The sequence below is a fragment of the Trichomonas vaginalis genome, chromosome V (assembly GCF_026262505.1).
Source record: "Trichomonas vaginalis G3 chromosome V, whole genome shotgun sequence".
Taxonomy (NCBI): domain Eukaryota; phylum Parabasalia; order Trichomonadida; family Trichomonadidae; genus Trichomonas; species Trichomonas vaginalis.
In genome coordinates, this window is record NC_067207.1 from 24624557 (window position 1) to 24638597 (window position 14041).

The window sequence follows — 14041 nt, forward strand, 5'->3', positions numbered from 1 at the left end:
AATACAGACAAACAGGTTATATATGAGTTTGAGACCAAGAATGGTGTAACTCGACCTGTCCGATTCAAAGACTCCGAGGGCGACCATGAAATTAAACGGAAATTAGCTAGGAAGGAATATAAAAATTTTTTATTTCATGCAATGTTTTATTTCTGTGCCGTCTTCAAGTATGCCCCAGTACTTACGCTTGGAGAGGACATGAACTTCGGTGAAAATTTTGTCCAATTTGAATTGACCCATCTTCTCACCGACTAAACCCATTTCAATGAGTTTGTTGTACCCTTCTTCGTTCGTCATGAGTGCGTCAATGTTCTCATAGTAAACCACAACTTTCGATTTGACTTCGGAGAAGAATTTGTTGTAGTTGTCAAGGACTGCCTTTGCGAACTGAGGGTAAGACCAATGTTCGACAATAGGTTTTAATGTGGTTACTAAGCCACTTTGACCTTGAGTGAATTCGTACTTCAAAACAAAAGGAGAAAACCTTTCAACAAAGTTGTCGACCTTCTCATAATGTTTACTCTTCATCTCTTGAGGTTTCTTAATGGAATATCCCCATGTCGAATTCATAAGCAATTTGAGTGTCATTGCAAGTTTGGGGTTGAAGCTTTCCTAATATCATACAGTTGTTGTATGACTTTTCCAACTGTATAGTTCCTTCCCGGGAACTCACCATCTTCGTTTGGAATTCCAGTCGGAATATATTGGACAAACCTCATGTATGCAGCGTTAAGGTCGACATAGTATATCTTTTCGTTTGAGTCGAACTTGTCGCAACCAATTGGTCCAGTTTGTGGAAATTCAAGTGAGTCTCTTATCTTCTGAGAAACTTCTCCTGTTATCTCATAAACATCGTCGAAGCAACCTGTTTCATATAAAACCTTCTGACCTAACTCAGATGCTCTCCAATACAATTTGACGTCAATTGGATGTCTCAATGGAAGTTTGTTTATAGCATCTTGAAGTTCTTGCAACCTCATTGGAAGTTCTTCTGGTTCAGGTTGGTATCCGAACATCCAACTCCTTGTGGAATGTGTACTTCTTTTGTACTAGAACTTTGTCTGGAACAACTTTTGGTCTTGCTAACAGTGAAAAGTTTGTTTCGTCTTTTGGTACAAAAGTTTCTGTCAGCTTGTCATCTGGAATTGGTTCCAACAAACCTTTCTCGAAAAGAATGTTTACAGCTCTGACAATGTTGCACTTGCCTTTTCCGAACAATGGGTTTGTAAGACTTTCGTTCAACATGAAGTGGTTGTGGACAATTACAATCTTCAACCATGGTAAGTCTTTGTCAACAACATAGTCGTCATGTGAAGAACCTTTAGCTGTAGGTATGCTGACTCGGATATTGACATTTGCCAACGGTGCAATTTTTGCCAATTGACCTCTGAGAATGTACCTTGTCTTCACACATGACTCAAGATACTTCATCTTCTCTTCTGTAACAAGACCAGAGTTCCTGAGACATGTAAGAATGCAAGGTTCGTTGACAATTGTTTCAATTGAATTGTAAATTCCATACCTTGTCAAGTCAATGTCAGACTTATTTATGAAGGGGAAGTATCCAGCATGTTGTCTGACTGCTTGAGGGTTAGGTTGGTACCATTCGAACTTGACACTTGCAATTCCTTCAATTGCATTCAAAATGTCTGAGTCGGAGTCAACCATTTGTTCTCTCTTTGTAGTCTTGAAAGCGTCAAGAAGCATTGCAGCTGTTGTGACATTGCCATGTGCATAGTAAATGTGACCATCCAAATCTGTTATGGTCAATCTGAGATTGTATCCTTTCTTATTTCCATCTTGAATTGCAGCAAGTACTCCCATGAAGCCTTCTTTGTTCTTTCCTTCGTCAAAGTTTACTGTAAAGGTTCGACCAGATGTAATTTGACTTCTAACTTCACGATACTTCTCATATGCATATCTTGTTCTTTCCATGGGAGCATGACCATCCTCTGCACTACCTTTTTTCCTTCTCAAAGGATGCAATTGTTCGTCATGTTTCCAGTAGAATCTGGCAAAGCCGTCGTGTCCTTCAACTTGAGGTTCACTAACATCGAAAGGCATGTCCATAAGACGTTCTTCTTCTAACCTCTCTAGTCTGTTTGGATAATTGGCACGTGCTGTTTCCAAATCCATTTCGTAGCGAAGACCAGACAATTTGTCATAGACTTTTATGGGTCTTCCCTTCCTATATTTAAAATTCTTCGAAACTCTCCAACCATATCTTTGCAACTCTGCTTTTATTCTAGCAGATTTTCTATCCATTCTATATGGGGGCATTTTTATAAAAATAAAAAAATATTTTTCTTTACTTTACATAACCGCCTGCTGCCATAAGTCTTTGACGCCAACCCATACCAGCTAATGAAGGTTGACTTGGTTTAGTTTCCAAACTAAACTTTGGTTTTGGTTTATCTTCAGTTTTTGGTTTTTCTTCTTCTATCGGTTTTTCGTCACTTTTCGGTTCCTCTGACTTTACTTCACTTGCAGGAACAGTTGTGTCGTCAACATCTTCATAAATATCATATGCCATTTGTTTTTGTTTTCCTTTCAACTTTTTGTGTTTGTTGTAAAGTTTAGAATATTTCGACTCTAAGTCAATGAGATGTTCTATAATGAACTGTTGGTCAGTGAAGTAAACTTTTCCATCTGTTGTCTCGAAAGCTCCTTCAGACTTCAATATTTTATTTGTGAGAGTCTGTTTCTTTTTTGAGATACTTGCCGTTCCATTTTTATGAAAAGTGACTTTGTAGTTAGGGTTTGTATTTCCAGACCTGGCACTTTCTATTATTGAATTTTTCTCTTCATCTGTAAGTTCTTTGACAGGTTTTGACAATGGTTCTGAACTTTTTGTTTGTGGTGTCAAATCTACCGTTTCAACTTCTTCGGTCATTTCATCTCAGTAAAAAATTTTAGTTTGGTTTGTTTTCAACTGGTTGTTGTTGTTTTTTAAGTCGGTCTAAAACTTCCTGAGGTATAGGAAGAACTTGACAAACACGTTGTGTAACTGCTGGAAGCCGACAAATCCATCTTGAACCCATTTGTCTCAATGCTGTATTGTTCATTTCATCTCAGTAAAAAACTTTACATTCCCCACGTTTGAGGCGGTTGAGGTTGGTTATTGTTTACCCATTGTTGTGCATGGTTATATCCTCTGTTAAAGAATCTTTCACCTTGGTCCATATAGTGTCCTGCTTGGTTATAGTAGTCATTTGCTTTGTTATAATAGTTTCCTGCTTGTCTTCCTACATTGTCCATCATCCTTGAACTTTTCCTCTTGTTCAGGATTTGGAATAAGATTTGTTGCATCTCGTGCTACATCCCAACCTTTCTGTACAGTTTGTATAATAGGTTGTGCTTTCTCTTTAAGTATACCTAATGTACTCAAAATCTTCCTTCCAACTCCAAATACACCTCTGGCTATTGTTCCCACTGCGGGCAAAAATCTGGATGCAACTCCTGCTAATGCGCCAAATAAACCCATTTCTTATAGGATAAAAAATGACGAATCCAAACAAGGACCCCTATGTTTCTAAAGCGACAAAGAAAGCACTCATGGTAAAAATCTTTAGTTCAACACCAAATGCTTGGTTTATGGATATCTTGGAAAACATTCCGAGAGTTAGAAAGATGGACCACCATACTGGCTAATATTTGTCGGTCAAAACACAAGATACTGTGAAGCCATACCATTATGGTCCAAAAATATTTTAGATGTGAAAACTGCTTTGACAATATTCGTTGACAAATACCATCCAACAAAACTGACATCTGACTGTGAAAGTTCTTTCAAATCAGATGATGTAAAAAACTATCTGCGTTCAAAAAATGTAAACCAATATTTCATTGTCGACCAAAACCATTCTGCTCTTGGTGTCATTGACGGTTGTATAAAAATGTTAAGAGACTTAAACCAACCACAAGGTGGTGAAGCAAATGAAATGTCATATGACGACAAATATAGACACTTCTCCATGGCAAAGATGAGACAAGTTTTAAATATTTACAATAGCCGTAAACAAAAAGGTTTGGGAAACCACTCCCCGAAGAAATGAAAAACAACCCTGACTTAGAGAAAGACTATATATTTAATAATTTAGTCAAAAGAGACAAACAAGAAAGAATGCCGGGCTTCAAACTTCAGAAAGGTGACAAAGTAAAAATAGAAATACCTAAACGCGACCCATATGAAAATACTATTGACTATGACAACAATGGGAACCCTACAGGTACTCACATTCGTGTTCGTAAAAATAGAAGAAAGTATACAAGAGAATATTATGAAGTTTTAGGCAAACATGGCAAAATGTACAGACTGCAAGCAGAAGATAAAACTACTATTGTCAGACCTCGTTTCAAACTTGTCAAAGTTCAAGGTGGTATACTTTCAAAGACAGTTCCTAACAAATATAAGACAACTCCTGACGAATATGCTAAAGAAGTTGAAAATGACGACTAAGCATTTATACCATGCGTAAACTGTCATGTAAGGTGGCATGTATTCTTTACTTTGTCCCGTTGTTTGCGTATATCCTGAAACGCGATGTGTATGGTTTCCTCCTCCCTCAGTGTTACTCCAGTAACAATCTATAGCAAACTTAACGTTGTCTTTAACATCATATCCTTTACCTTTTATCATTGCTGACCAATCCCAATATCTATGCTTATGCCAACCTGCTTGAGATGTACTTAAATCTATGTAGTGACTGTGTGCAGGTAAATTTTCACCTGAAATCGTTTTACTTCCACCTGTTTCCTTTGAAGAGTTTGCACAATACAAAAACCTGTCGACTATTTGAGTCCAAGTTCCAAAACCAAGTACTACTTCTGGTCTGGTAGAGTTCATTGACGTATAAATAGAGCCTATAGGATATAATGTTTGAAGTATTTCTGTCTTTAATGTTTGAAGCTCTGTTTTGTCTGCTTTCTTGTCATATAAATCTTGAGCAGTGAATTTAGTATTATATTCATCCTTCATGACATAAACATCTTTACATCTAATGTTTCTCATCGTCGTTATGTCGTCATCCGATGTTAAACCTTGTGGAAAGTTAGGAGGTTTACAATATAATACATCCCCACCAGTTACGTCAACCGTTCCTTCAATACTTTCTATAGCAACAGTTGTAAAACTTGTATGTGTATGAGTCTTATTTGCTTTCTTCTCTAACTCATCGTTAACATAAGTTTTATCTGCTTTAAGGTCTAAACATCCTGAAACCCATCCTGTATCGGCTTTAGTTTTTAAAATCTTCGATGTCCGTTCATGGTACCAGTCAACCCTTTCTATAATTTCTTTATCTTTTTCATCCACATATTCCTTATCTGCTTTCTTCTCTAACGCACTAGCCACACAATCCTTATCCGCTTTCTTTTCAAGGCTAACGTTTAAGTCTGTTATTTCAGATATAGAATGTATGAGTCTTTTTAGAATATTCGTTTTCAGCTCTTGTCACTTCACTTGACATTTTATTGTCAACATATGTTTTGTCTGCTAGTTCAGGATGAGTATGTTCTTTTGTTGCATAAGCATTGTTAGCTCTTTCTTCTTCTTTTGCTATTGCATCGTCTACATATTCTTTGTCAGCTTTGTTGTCAACATCTGCTTTCAAAAGAATTCATTTATAGGTTTCTCGTTTAAAGTTCCTTTTGTTGGATTTATACAGACAGTATGGTTCTTATTGTCTTGAAACAGAAACTCATCTGTCATTGGGTTTAATGTCAGTTTTAAGTTTCCTTCTTTCAATGACTCAGATATCTTAGAATAGTTTGAAAAGTTTGTTGTGTTCTTATTTAGAGCTTGCATAATGAGTTGTCGGTTGTGTTGTATTTCTCTCATGGAAGCAATATCTTTCGACATTTTTATTCTAGATAAAATATGCTTTCAATAGAAAAAGAAAATTCAAGAGTTGCTACAACTAAACCATTAGATGAACTTTTTACTAATGTCGGTCAAAAGTTTGAGACAGAGACCGTAAAGCATGAAGGCTATCGTTTTGACTACCCATTAAGATGGTTAAGAGACCCATCTGTCACAAAAGCTATTGGCTTTCGTAGAATGAAGTTCATTTCAGAAGCCATACATGGTTTCCCATTTACGGTCGGTTTTGAAGTTCGATACTATAACAAAGAAAAACGTATGTATGAGAAATTTGAACAGGGAAAACTTTTACAAGTTAGTTTGCTTGTAAACTTAGAAACAACTCTTCAAGCTTTTCAAGAAAAAATAAACGATATCTATATCGAATATGCAAAACAGTATAACATTGACGAAGGAGAGTACCATCTCGATATTATTTATGACAGGAAAAATGCAACTGTTAAAATCAATAGAATAGAAGACCTTGGAGAAAACGTTTATATTTCTACAAAATATAACAACTTGGCATGGTATAGATTTATGAGGATGTTAAATCAGCCTGCAGCATATCCAGTACACCCAGACTTTTATGAAGTCGAAAACCCTAATGGAACATATGAAAATATTTTCGACCCAGATGCTATTATTGTTCATGCTTCATTTTCTGGCGCCCAAAACTCTTTCTTATGTCTGATGAATGATTTTTACGAAAAACCTACAAAGTTATACGAACCACCAAGTGGAAGTATTTCAGACTTTCAAGTATGGTTTACTACAGATGGAAGAAAAAGAATAATTCCATTATACCATGCGTTTTACTTAGAACTTAGTTTCATATACAACTACTATCGAACGGTAAAAATATAATTTTTTAATACGGTTGAGGTGTTGGATTTGGTTGCCAACTAGACTGTGGTGCAGGTTCAGGCTGTTGTATAACAGGAGCTTGTTTTCTGGTTCAGGGTCTTTAGGTATAATACCAACAAACTGACCTACTCTTTTACCAATATTTTTGACTCCGTTCCAAATTCCTCTTCCGACAGATTTTATTCCATTCCATATACCTTTTCCAACTCTTCTGAAGAAGTTTCCTATCTTACTGAAGAAACCCATTTTACTATATGTAAAAATCTAATGTCCGCCTAGTCTCTTACGTTTCCTGTTGAGTTCCATAGCATTCTTTAACTGGAGCTCATACATTCTGTTTCTCCTCTGGTAGAAAACATATTCTGGGTCAACTCCTGTGTTCGCGTCATCTGCATAAAGTTGTTTATATCCCACTTCAGGGTTTGTATAAAACTCTTTCCATCTCATATTTGCATACCATGGTGGCAAACCTAACGCAGCGTCATTTGACATGGCAGTTTGCATTTGTACATCTGTTGGCACTTGACCATAGTTTGCCATTGCAGTTTGTATTCTAACTTCATTTGGAATATTCTCTGGGTTTGGTTGTCCAGGTTGCTGTGCATTCGCTAAGTTCTGTGCGTCCATTTAATATTAGATAAAAATATCTCTTACGAGTACATATACTGAACATTTGCAGGCATTGGTTCATCTTCATATTCTCTATATCTTTCTGCCACGTCAAATAAATAAATGACACAATGGAAAAAACCTAAAACAAGTAGTCCTATTTCAAACCACATTTACTTACTAATAAAATTTCTTTATTGTGACACTTTCTCCAGTTTATAGGACCTCTCTCATATTCTATCTTGTCATATATAAACTCATAGTCATGTATGTCCTCTAACCATCTCATAACGGTTTCCAAACCACTTTTATCGGATGTAAAGTAAAAGCATGGATGGTTATGTAAAACGTCTAAAGTTTCTAAAGAGTCTCTCAAAGTCCAGTCTACTTGGTATTGAAAATCCCATGTGTTATAGAACGGTGGGTCCACTATAAAGAAAACATTTTCCTTGTCTTTATATTTTTCATACAAATCTGTCCAATGACATCTCACAAACTCTATACCCTCAATATATTTTTCTATGTCCTCTTTGAAAACATTTGTATAGTTAAGATATAAAACTTTTGACATAAGTGTTTCAATGTCATGAACTCTTATAGCACCACTATATAATAGTCTAGCAGATATACTATCCCAGTCTATATATTCTGCTTTTTTCAAAACCTCTCTCACAATATTTTTGTTATCTAATGGTATACGTTCCATCTTACCTATAGGTATCTTTTCTTTTAACTCTTTCAATATATTGTTTGTGTCTGGAATATGTTTGAGACGGTCCATATAGTTGTCGAAGTCATTGCATATAATCTTTGAGTCTGGGAATATTATATGGCACAAATGGGATATATAGAAACTTCCACCGAACAAATCTACAAATGTTAGACCATTCGGTAGTTTCTTAAGTTCTCTCAATATAATATCTTTACATTTACTCTTATTTCCAAAGAACGGTAACGGAGGTTTTGTAAAATTCATTTATATATAATAATAAAAATGTTTTTACCCGAAAAGTGACAGAAAAGTGACAAAACATGAAAACATATATAATTTGTGAAAAGCGACACATTATATAATGTTTTCGACCCAGAAGAAGGCTTCTTCCCAGAAGCAATGGAGGAAGAAGAAGAGTCCTCCGAATTCACACCAGAAGACTAACAATTTTCCGAATAAAAACTTCATTTATACTAAACATCTTCGGGGCTAGAGGGCACGAAGTGCCTGGAAGCCCCACTACCTTTTTTTTTTGATTGCATATTAAATGCCATTTAGGAAATATCCTCACTATAAACTTTTTCATATTATATGAAAGATGTGATAGAATTGTTTATTTCGTCGTAAAAAAGCTTATTAATAATATATTAAAGTTTGAATTGAGTCAAAGATATATTTCTAGTGAATACCAATGATATAGATCTCACCCATCTCTCTCTTTTTATATTGTGAAGTGAATCCAAATATGCTATTTTAATAATATATAGATGAAATTCATTGTGGAAATGTAAAACCAATTTGAAAATCAACTGTTTTTAAACTTTGACTTATAATTTTTTATTATTTATGACGTTAATTTCAATGAATTCTTTCAATATTGAATAATAAATTGAGAAGGTGCGGGTCGATTAAAAAAATTGGAGCTTTTAAAAAATAATTGTTTATAACTTTTGCACATGCATGTGATCTTCACGGGGCAGAGTTGTATAATAACGAACAAATTAGAAAAAATTTAAAACAATAAAATTTACATTGAATGTCTAGAAGGCGGGATTTGTTAAGTCTAATCCTAGTTTTTCAGCTCTTAATAAGTCTAAATCTTCATGTATTAATTTTGATTGAGGGATATCTGTTTTTTTATGATGATGTATTCTTTTAAGTTGATTTTCATTTGGCATAGAAGTTACTGGATCGCATTCTATGATATATTGATTTGGGGTGTTGCAATCAACAATAAATCTGATGATTCTACTCTTTGAAGACATGGAATATCCTAACAAGAAAAATATGAGAGAAAAAAAATTTAGATTTTTTGACTTATTTGGTGATTTTTTCAATTCATTTTCAATGCGATTCAAAAAAAATTATATGGGAACGCAATGAATGATTTCTATTATAATCATATATGAATATGTGAATGTGGCCATACCAAATTATTTGAATGGGTTTGAAATAAACTCCTTTAGCTTATCAAACGCCAACTTACTTTGAGCGGAATATTGTAATAAACAGAAATTCATCAAAAGTGACAGCTCTCAATTTTTTGACATTTGTAAATTCTAAATTGAATGAGAAAAATGAAATAATACTAAGCATAATACAATATTCTAGATTTAATTATAATTAGGAAAAAGTTAGTTTTGAGAGTACTTTTCATAGGCATATAGAATGAAATCTTCTGAAAAATAATATCACATAAACTCATATTATTTTCTAATATATAACTATTTTATATAAAAATCAAATTCAATGATCTTAAAAGCGAAGGATAAACCTCAAAATTTACGAATATAATGAGTGGAAATATAATGCTTATCTATCATAAAACCATATGAAATATCAATTTTTGCTTTACGCCTAATTTTTGACGACAATTAGCAAAAAATGTTAAATGTTAACACTCAGTCCATTTGAATATGAAAAATAAAATTGACTTTGATTAAATGTTTTTATTTATCATGCAATTCTTCTGGCGACCAAAGATTTGAATAAAAGTTCAAAAAATAAGATAGCTTAAAAAATAATATACGGTAGTGTTTACTAATAGATGAATAGTATATAAATTCTATTAAAATGGATTTGATCCAAAAAAATATATAAAATTTGATCATAAATAAAATCGTTTTAAATTACTTCTTCATTTAAATTATAACAATTATTTTTGGTTTTATATTTTTTGGATCAAATCCATTTTAATAGAATTTATATACTATTCATCTATTAGTAAACACTACCGTATATTATTTTTTAAGCTATCTTATTTTTTGAACTTTTATTCAAATCTTTGGTCGCAAGAAGAATTGCATGATAAATAAAAACATTTAATCAAAGTCAATTTTATTTTTCATATCCAAATGGACTGAGTGTTAACATTTAACATTTTTTGCTAATTGTCGTCAAAAATTAGGCGTAAAGCAAAAATTGATATTTCATATGGTTTTATGATAGATAAGCATTATATTTCCACTCATTATATTCGTAAATTTTGAGGTTTATCCTTAGTAGTATATATGACGGGTTGTGTGACTTTTTTGTAAACGTAAGAATTCATACAATATAGAACGATTTTGTATCATTTTTTTAACATATGAAGTAAAAAATGTATGATTCTTACGGTTTTTATTCTTACGTTTTTGAATAAATCAAGATTTAAAAAATTTTCAAAATTGTAAGACATTTAAAAAAAAAAAAAAAAAAAAGGTAGTGGGGCCTCCAGGCACTTCGTGCCTTCTAGCCCTGAGGATGTTTGGTATAATGAAGTTTTTTTTTTTCTTGGGATGGCCTTCCAGGCACTTCGTGCCTTCTAGCCCATAAAAAGTTTAGTATAAATGAAGTTTTTATTCGGAAAACCTTCTTCTGGGTCGAAAAACATTATATAATGTGTCGCTTTTCACAAATTATATATGTTTTCATGTTTTGTCATGATTTCATCGTAAATGTTTTGTCATGATTTCATCGTAAATGTTTTGTCATGACTTCATCGTAAATGTTTTGTCAAGACTTCTTCGTAAAATGTTTTGTCATGACTTCATCGTAAATGTTTTGTCAAGACTTCTTCGTAAAATGTTTTGTCAAGACTTCTTCGTAAATGTTTTGTCAAGACTTCTTCGTAAAATGTTTTGTCAAGACTTCTTCGTAAATGTTTTGTCAAGACTTCTTCGTAAATGTTTTGTCAAGACTTCTTCGTAAAATCAGACAAAAATAAAGTTTAGGGTAGAAGGTTAGATCTAACCTCTTTTCTAACCTCTTTTCTACCCTCATGAATTTTCATGATTTCATCGTAAATGTTTTGTCAAGACTTCTTCATCGTACATGTTTTGTCAAGACTTCTTCATCGTACATGTTTTGTCACTTTTCTGTCACTTTTCAGGAAAAACATTTTTATTATTATATATAAATGAATTTTACAAAACCACCGTTACCGTTCTTTGGAAATAAGAGTAGATGTAAAGATATTATATTGAGAGAACTTAAGAAACTACCGAATGGTCTAACATTTGTAGATTTGTTCGGTGGAAGTTTCTATATATCCCATTTGTGCCATATAATATTCCCAGACTCAAAGATTATATGCAATGACTTCGACAACTATATGGACCGTCTCAAACATATTCCAGACACAAACAATATATTGAAAGAGTTAAAAGAAAAGATACCTATAGGTAAGATGGAACGTATACCATTAGATAACAAAAATATTGTGAGAGAGGTTTTGAAAAAAGCAGAATATATAGACTGGGATAGTATATCTGCTAGACTATTATATAGTGGTGCTATAAGAGTTCATGACATTGAAACACTTATGTCAAAAGTTTTATATCTTAACTATACAAATGTTTTCAAAGAGGACATAGAAAAATATATTGAGGGTATAGAGTTTGTGAGATGTCATTGGACAGATTTGTATGAAAAATATAAAGACAAGGAAAATGTTTTCTTTATAGTGGACCCACCGTTCTATAACACATGGGATTTTCAATACCAAGTAGACTGGACTTTGAGAGACTCTTTAGAAACTTTAGACGTTTTACATAACCATCCATGCTTTTACTTTACATCCGATAAAAGTGGTTTGGAAACCGTTATGAGATGGTTAGAGGACATACATGACTATGAGTTTATATATGACAAGATAGAATATGAGAGAGGTCCTATAAACTGGAGAAAGTGTCACAATAAAGAAATTTTATTAGTAAGTAAATGTGGTTTGAAATAGGACTACTTGTTTTAGGTTTTTTCCATTGTGTCATTTATTTATTTGACGTGGCAGAAAGATATAGAGAATATGAAGATGAACCAATGCCTGCAAATGTTCAGTATATGTACTCGTAAGAGATATTTTTATCTAATATTAAATGGACGCACAGAACTTAGCGAATGCACAGCAACCTGGACAACCAAACCCAGAGAATATTCCAAATGAAGTTAGAATACAAACTGCAATGGCAAACTATGGTCAAGTGCCAACAGATGTACAAATGCAAACTGCCATGTCAAATGACGCTGCGTTAGGTTTGCCACCATGGTATGCAAATATGAGATGGAAAGAGTTTTATACAAACCCTGAAGTGGGATATAAACAACTTTATGCAGATGACGCGAACACAGGAGTTGACCCAGAATATGTTTTCTACCAGAGGAGAAACAGAATGTATGAGCTCCAGTTAAAGAATGCTATGGAACTCAACAGGAAACGTAAGAGACTAGGCGGACATTAGATTTTTACATATAGTAAAATGGGTTTCTTCAGTAAGATAGGAAACTTCTTCAGAAGAGTTGGAAAAGGTATATGGAATGGAATAAAATCTGTCGGAAGAGGAATTTGGAACGGAGTCAAAAATATTGGTAAAAGAGTAGGTCAGTTTGTTGGTATTATACCTAAAGACCCTGAACCAGAAGAACAAGCTCCTGTTATACAACAGCCTGAACCTGCACCACAGTCTAGTTGGCAACCAAATCCAACACCTCAACCGTATTAAAAAATTATATTTTTACCGTTCGATAGTAGTTGTATATGAAACTAAGTTCTAAGTAAAACGCATGGTATAATGGAATTATTCTTTTTCTTCCATCTGTAGTAAACCATACTTGAAAGTCTGAAATACTTCCACTTGGTGGTTCGTATAACTTTGTAGGTTTTTCGTAAAAGTCATTTGCCAAGCATAAGAAAGAGTTTTGGGCGCCAGAAAATGAAGCATGAACAATAATAGCAGCTGGGTCGAAAACATCTTTAAATAAATATGGTTCATCTCTTGCATATCGACTGTAAATATTTGCTAAAGGAAGTTCGACTTTCTGATTTAACATTCTTTGCAAATAATACCATGACATTGCAGTGAATTCTGTATATATTTGTTCGTCTTTCTTTGGATTGTCTTCGTAGATTTGAAATGACACTTGTGAATTTTGTTTGTCATATACAATTCTCACATAAAGTGTGCTCTCGGTATTTGCATATTCATCAGCATATTTTGCATAACATGAATTTATTTTATCTTCTATATTTTTTAACGCAGTCTGTAGAGAAGATGAAAGGTCAACTTGTATTAGCTCAATTTCTTCCCACATTTTTCGTTTCCCTTCAGATATATAATCTATATGAAACCTTACAATAAATGGAAAACTTTTATCTTCTACAGACACAAACTTCATTCTACGAAAGCCAATAGCTTTTGTGACAGATGGGTCTCTTAGCCATCTTAATGGGTAGTCAAAACGATAGCCTTCATGCTTTACGGTCTCTGTCTCAAACTTTTGACCGACATTAGTAAAAAGTTCATCTAATGGTTTAGTTGTAGCAACTCTTGAATTTTCTTTTTCTATTGGAAGCATATTTTATCTAGAATAAAAATGTCAAATGAAACAGCGTCTATGAGAGAAATACAACACAACCGACAACTCATTATGCAAGCTCTAAATAAGAACACAACAAACTTTTCAAACTATTCTAAGATATCTGAGTCATTGAAAGAAGGAAACTTAAAACTGACATT

At 33.5% G+C, this 14041-nt stretch overlaps 9 protein-coding genes and 1 pseudogene across 10 annotated transcripts, besides 3 other annotated features; 2 read left to right on the plus strand and 8 right to left on the minus strand.

Annotated features, from left to right (window-relative positions):
- Positions 1-8582: part of a mobile genetic element that runs on past the window's edge.
- Positions 130-297, minus strand: TVAGG3_0396150 (DNA/RNA polymerases family; the record flags this gene model as incomplete). Its single annotated transcript, XM_051232498.1, has 1 exon — positions 130-297. One exon carries the CDS (start codon positions 295-297, stop codon positions 130-132), a length of 168 nt encoding a protein of 55 aa, XP_051102228.1.
- On the minus strand, positions 639-1707 carry TVAGG3_0396160 (annotated as a pseudogene). The gene has a single exon. A coding segment is annotated over exon 1 (1069 nt).
- TVAGG3_0396170 (uncharacterized protein) lies at positions 1770-2265 on the minus strand (the record flags this gene model as incomplete). The annotated part of the gene is made up of 1 exon (XM_051232499.1): positions 1770-2265. A coding segment is annotated over one exon (496 nt), but the record flags the coding sequence as incomplete, so codon positions are not given.
- Positions 2309-2893, minus strand: TVAGG3_0396180 (phage tail repeat-like family; the record flags this gene model as incomplete). Its single annotated transcript, XM_051232500.1, has 1 exon — positions 2309-2893. One exon carries the CDS (start codon positions 2891-2893, stop codon positions 2309-2311), a length of 585 nt encoding a protein of 194 aa, XP_051102230.1.
- Positions 4456-5335, minus strand: TVAGG3_0396190 (phage tail repeat-like family; the record flags this gene model as incomplete). Its single annotated transcript, XM_051232501.1, has 1 exon — positions 4456-5335. A coding segment is annotated over one exon (880 nt), but the record flags the coding sequence as incomplete, so codon positions are not given.
- TVAGG3_0396200 (uncharacterized protein) lies at positions 6140-6727 on the plus strand (the record flags this gene model as incomplete). Its single annotated transcript, XM_051232502.1, has 1 exon — positions 6140-6727. The coding sequence occupies one exon, from the start codon at positions 6140-6142 to the stop codon at positions 6725-6727; it is 588 nt and encodes a 195-aa protein (XP_051102232.1).
- TVAGG3_0396210 (uncharacterized protein) lies at positions 6992-7354 on the minus strand (the record flags this gene model as incomplete). Its single annotated transcript, XM_051232503.1, has 1 exon — positions 6992-7354. The coding sequence occupies one exon, from the start codon at positions 7352-7354 to the stop codon at positions 6992-6994; it is 363 nt and encodes a 120-aa protein (XP_051102233.1).
- A 506-nt stretch (positions 8583-9088) lies between the features above and the next one.
- Positions 9089-9313, minus strand: TVAGG3_0396220 (uncharacterized protein; the record flags this gene model as incomplete). Its single annotated transcript, XM_051232504.1, has 1 exon — positions 9089-9313. The coding sequence occupies one exon, from the start codon at positions 9311-9313 to the stop codon at positions 9089-9091; it is 225 nt and encodes a 74-aa protein (XP_051102234.1).
- Positions 9314-9550: 237 nt separating this feature from the next.
- Positions 9551-9587: a mobile genetic element.
- Positions 9588-10727: 1140 nt separating this feature from the next.
- Positions 10728-14041: part of a mobile genetic element that runs on past the window's edge.
- TVAGG3_0396250 (uncharacterized protein) lies at positions 12404-12766 on the plus strand (the record flags this gene model as incomplete). Its single annotated transcript, XM_051232505.1, has 1 exon — positions 12404-12766. The coding sequence occupies one exon, from the start codon at positions 12404-12406 to the stop codon at positions 12764-12766; it is 363 nt and encodes a 120-aa protein (XP_051102235.1).
- Positions 13032-13880, minus strand: TVAGG3_0396260 (uncharacterized protein; the record flags this gene model as incomplete). Its single annotated transcript, XM_051232506.1, has 1 exon — positions 13032-13880. The coding sequence occupies one exon, from the start codon at positions 13878-13880 to the stop codon at positions 13032-13034; it is 849 nt and encodes a 282-aa protein (XP_051102236.1).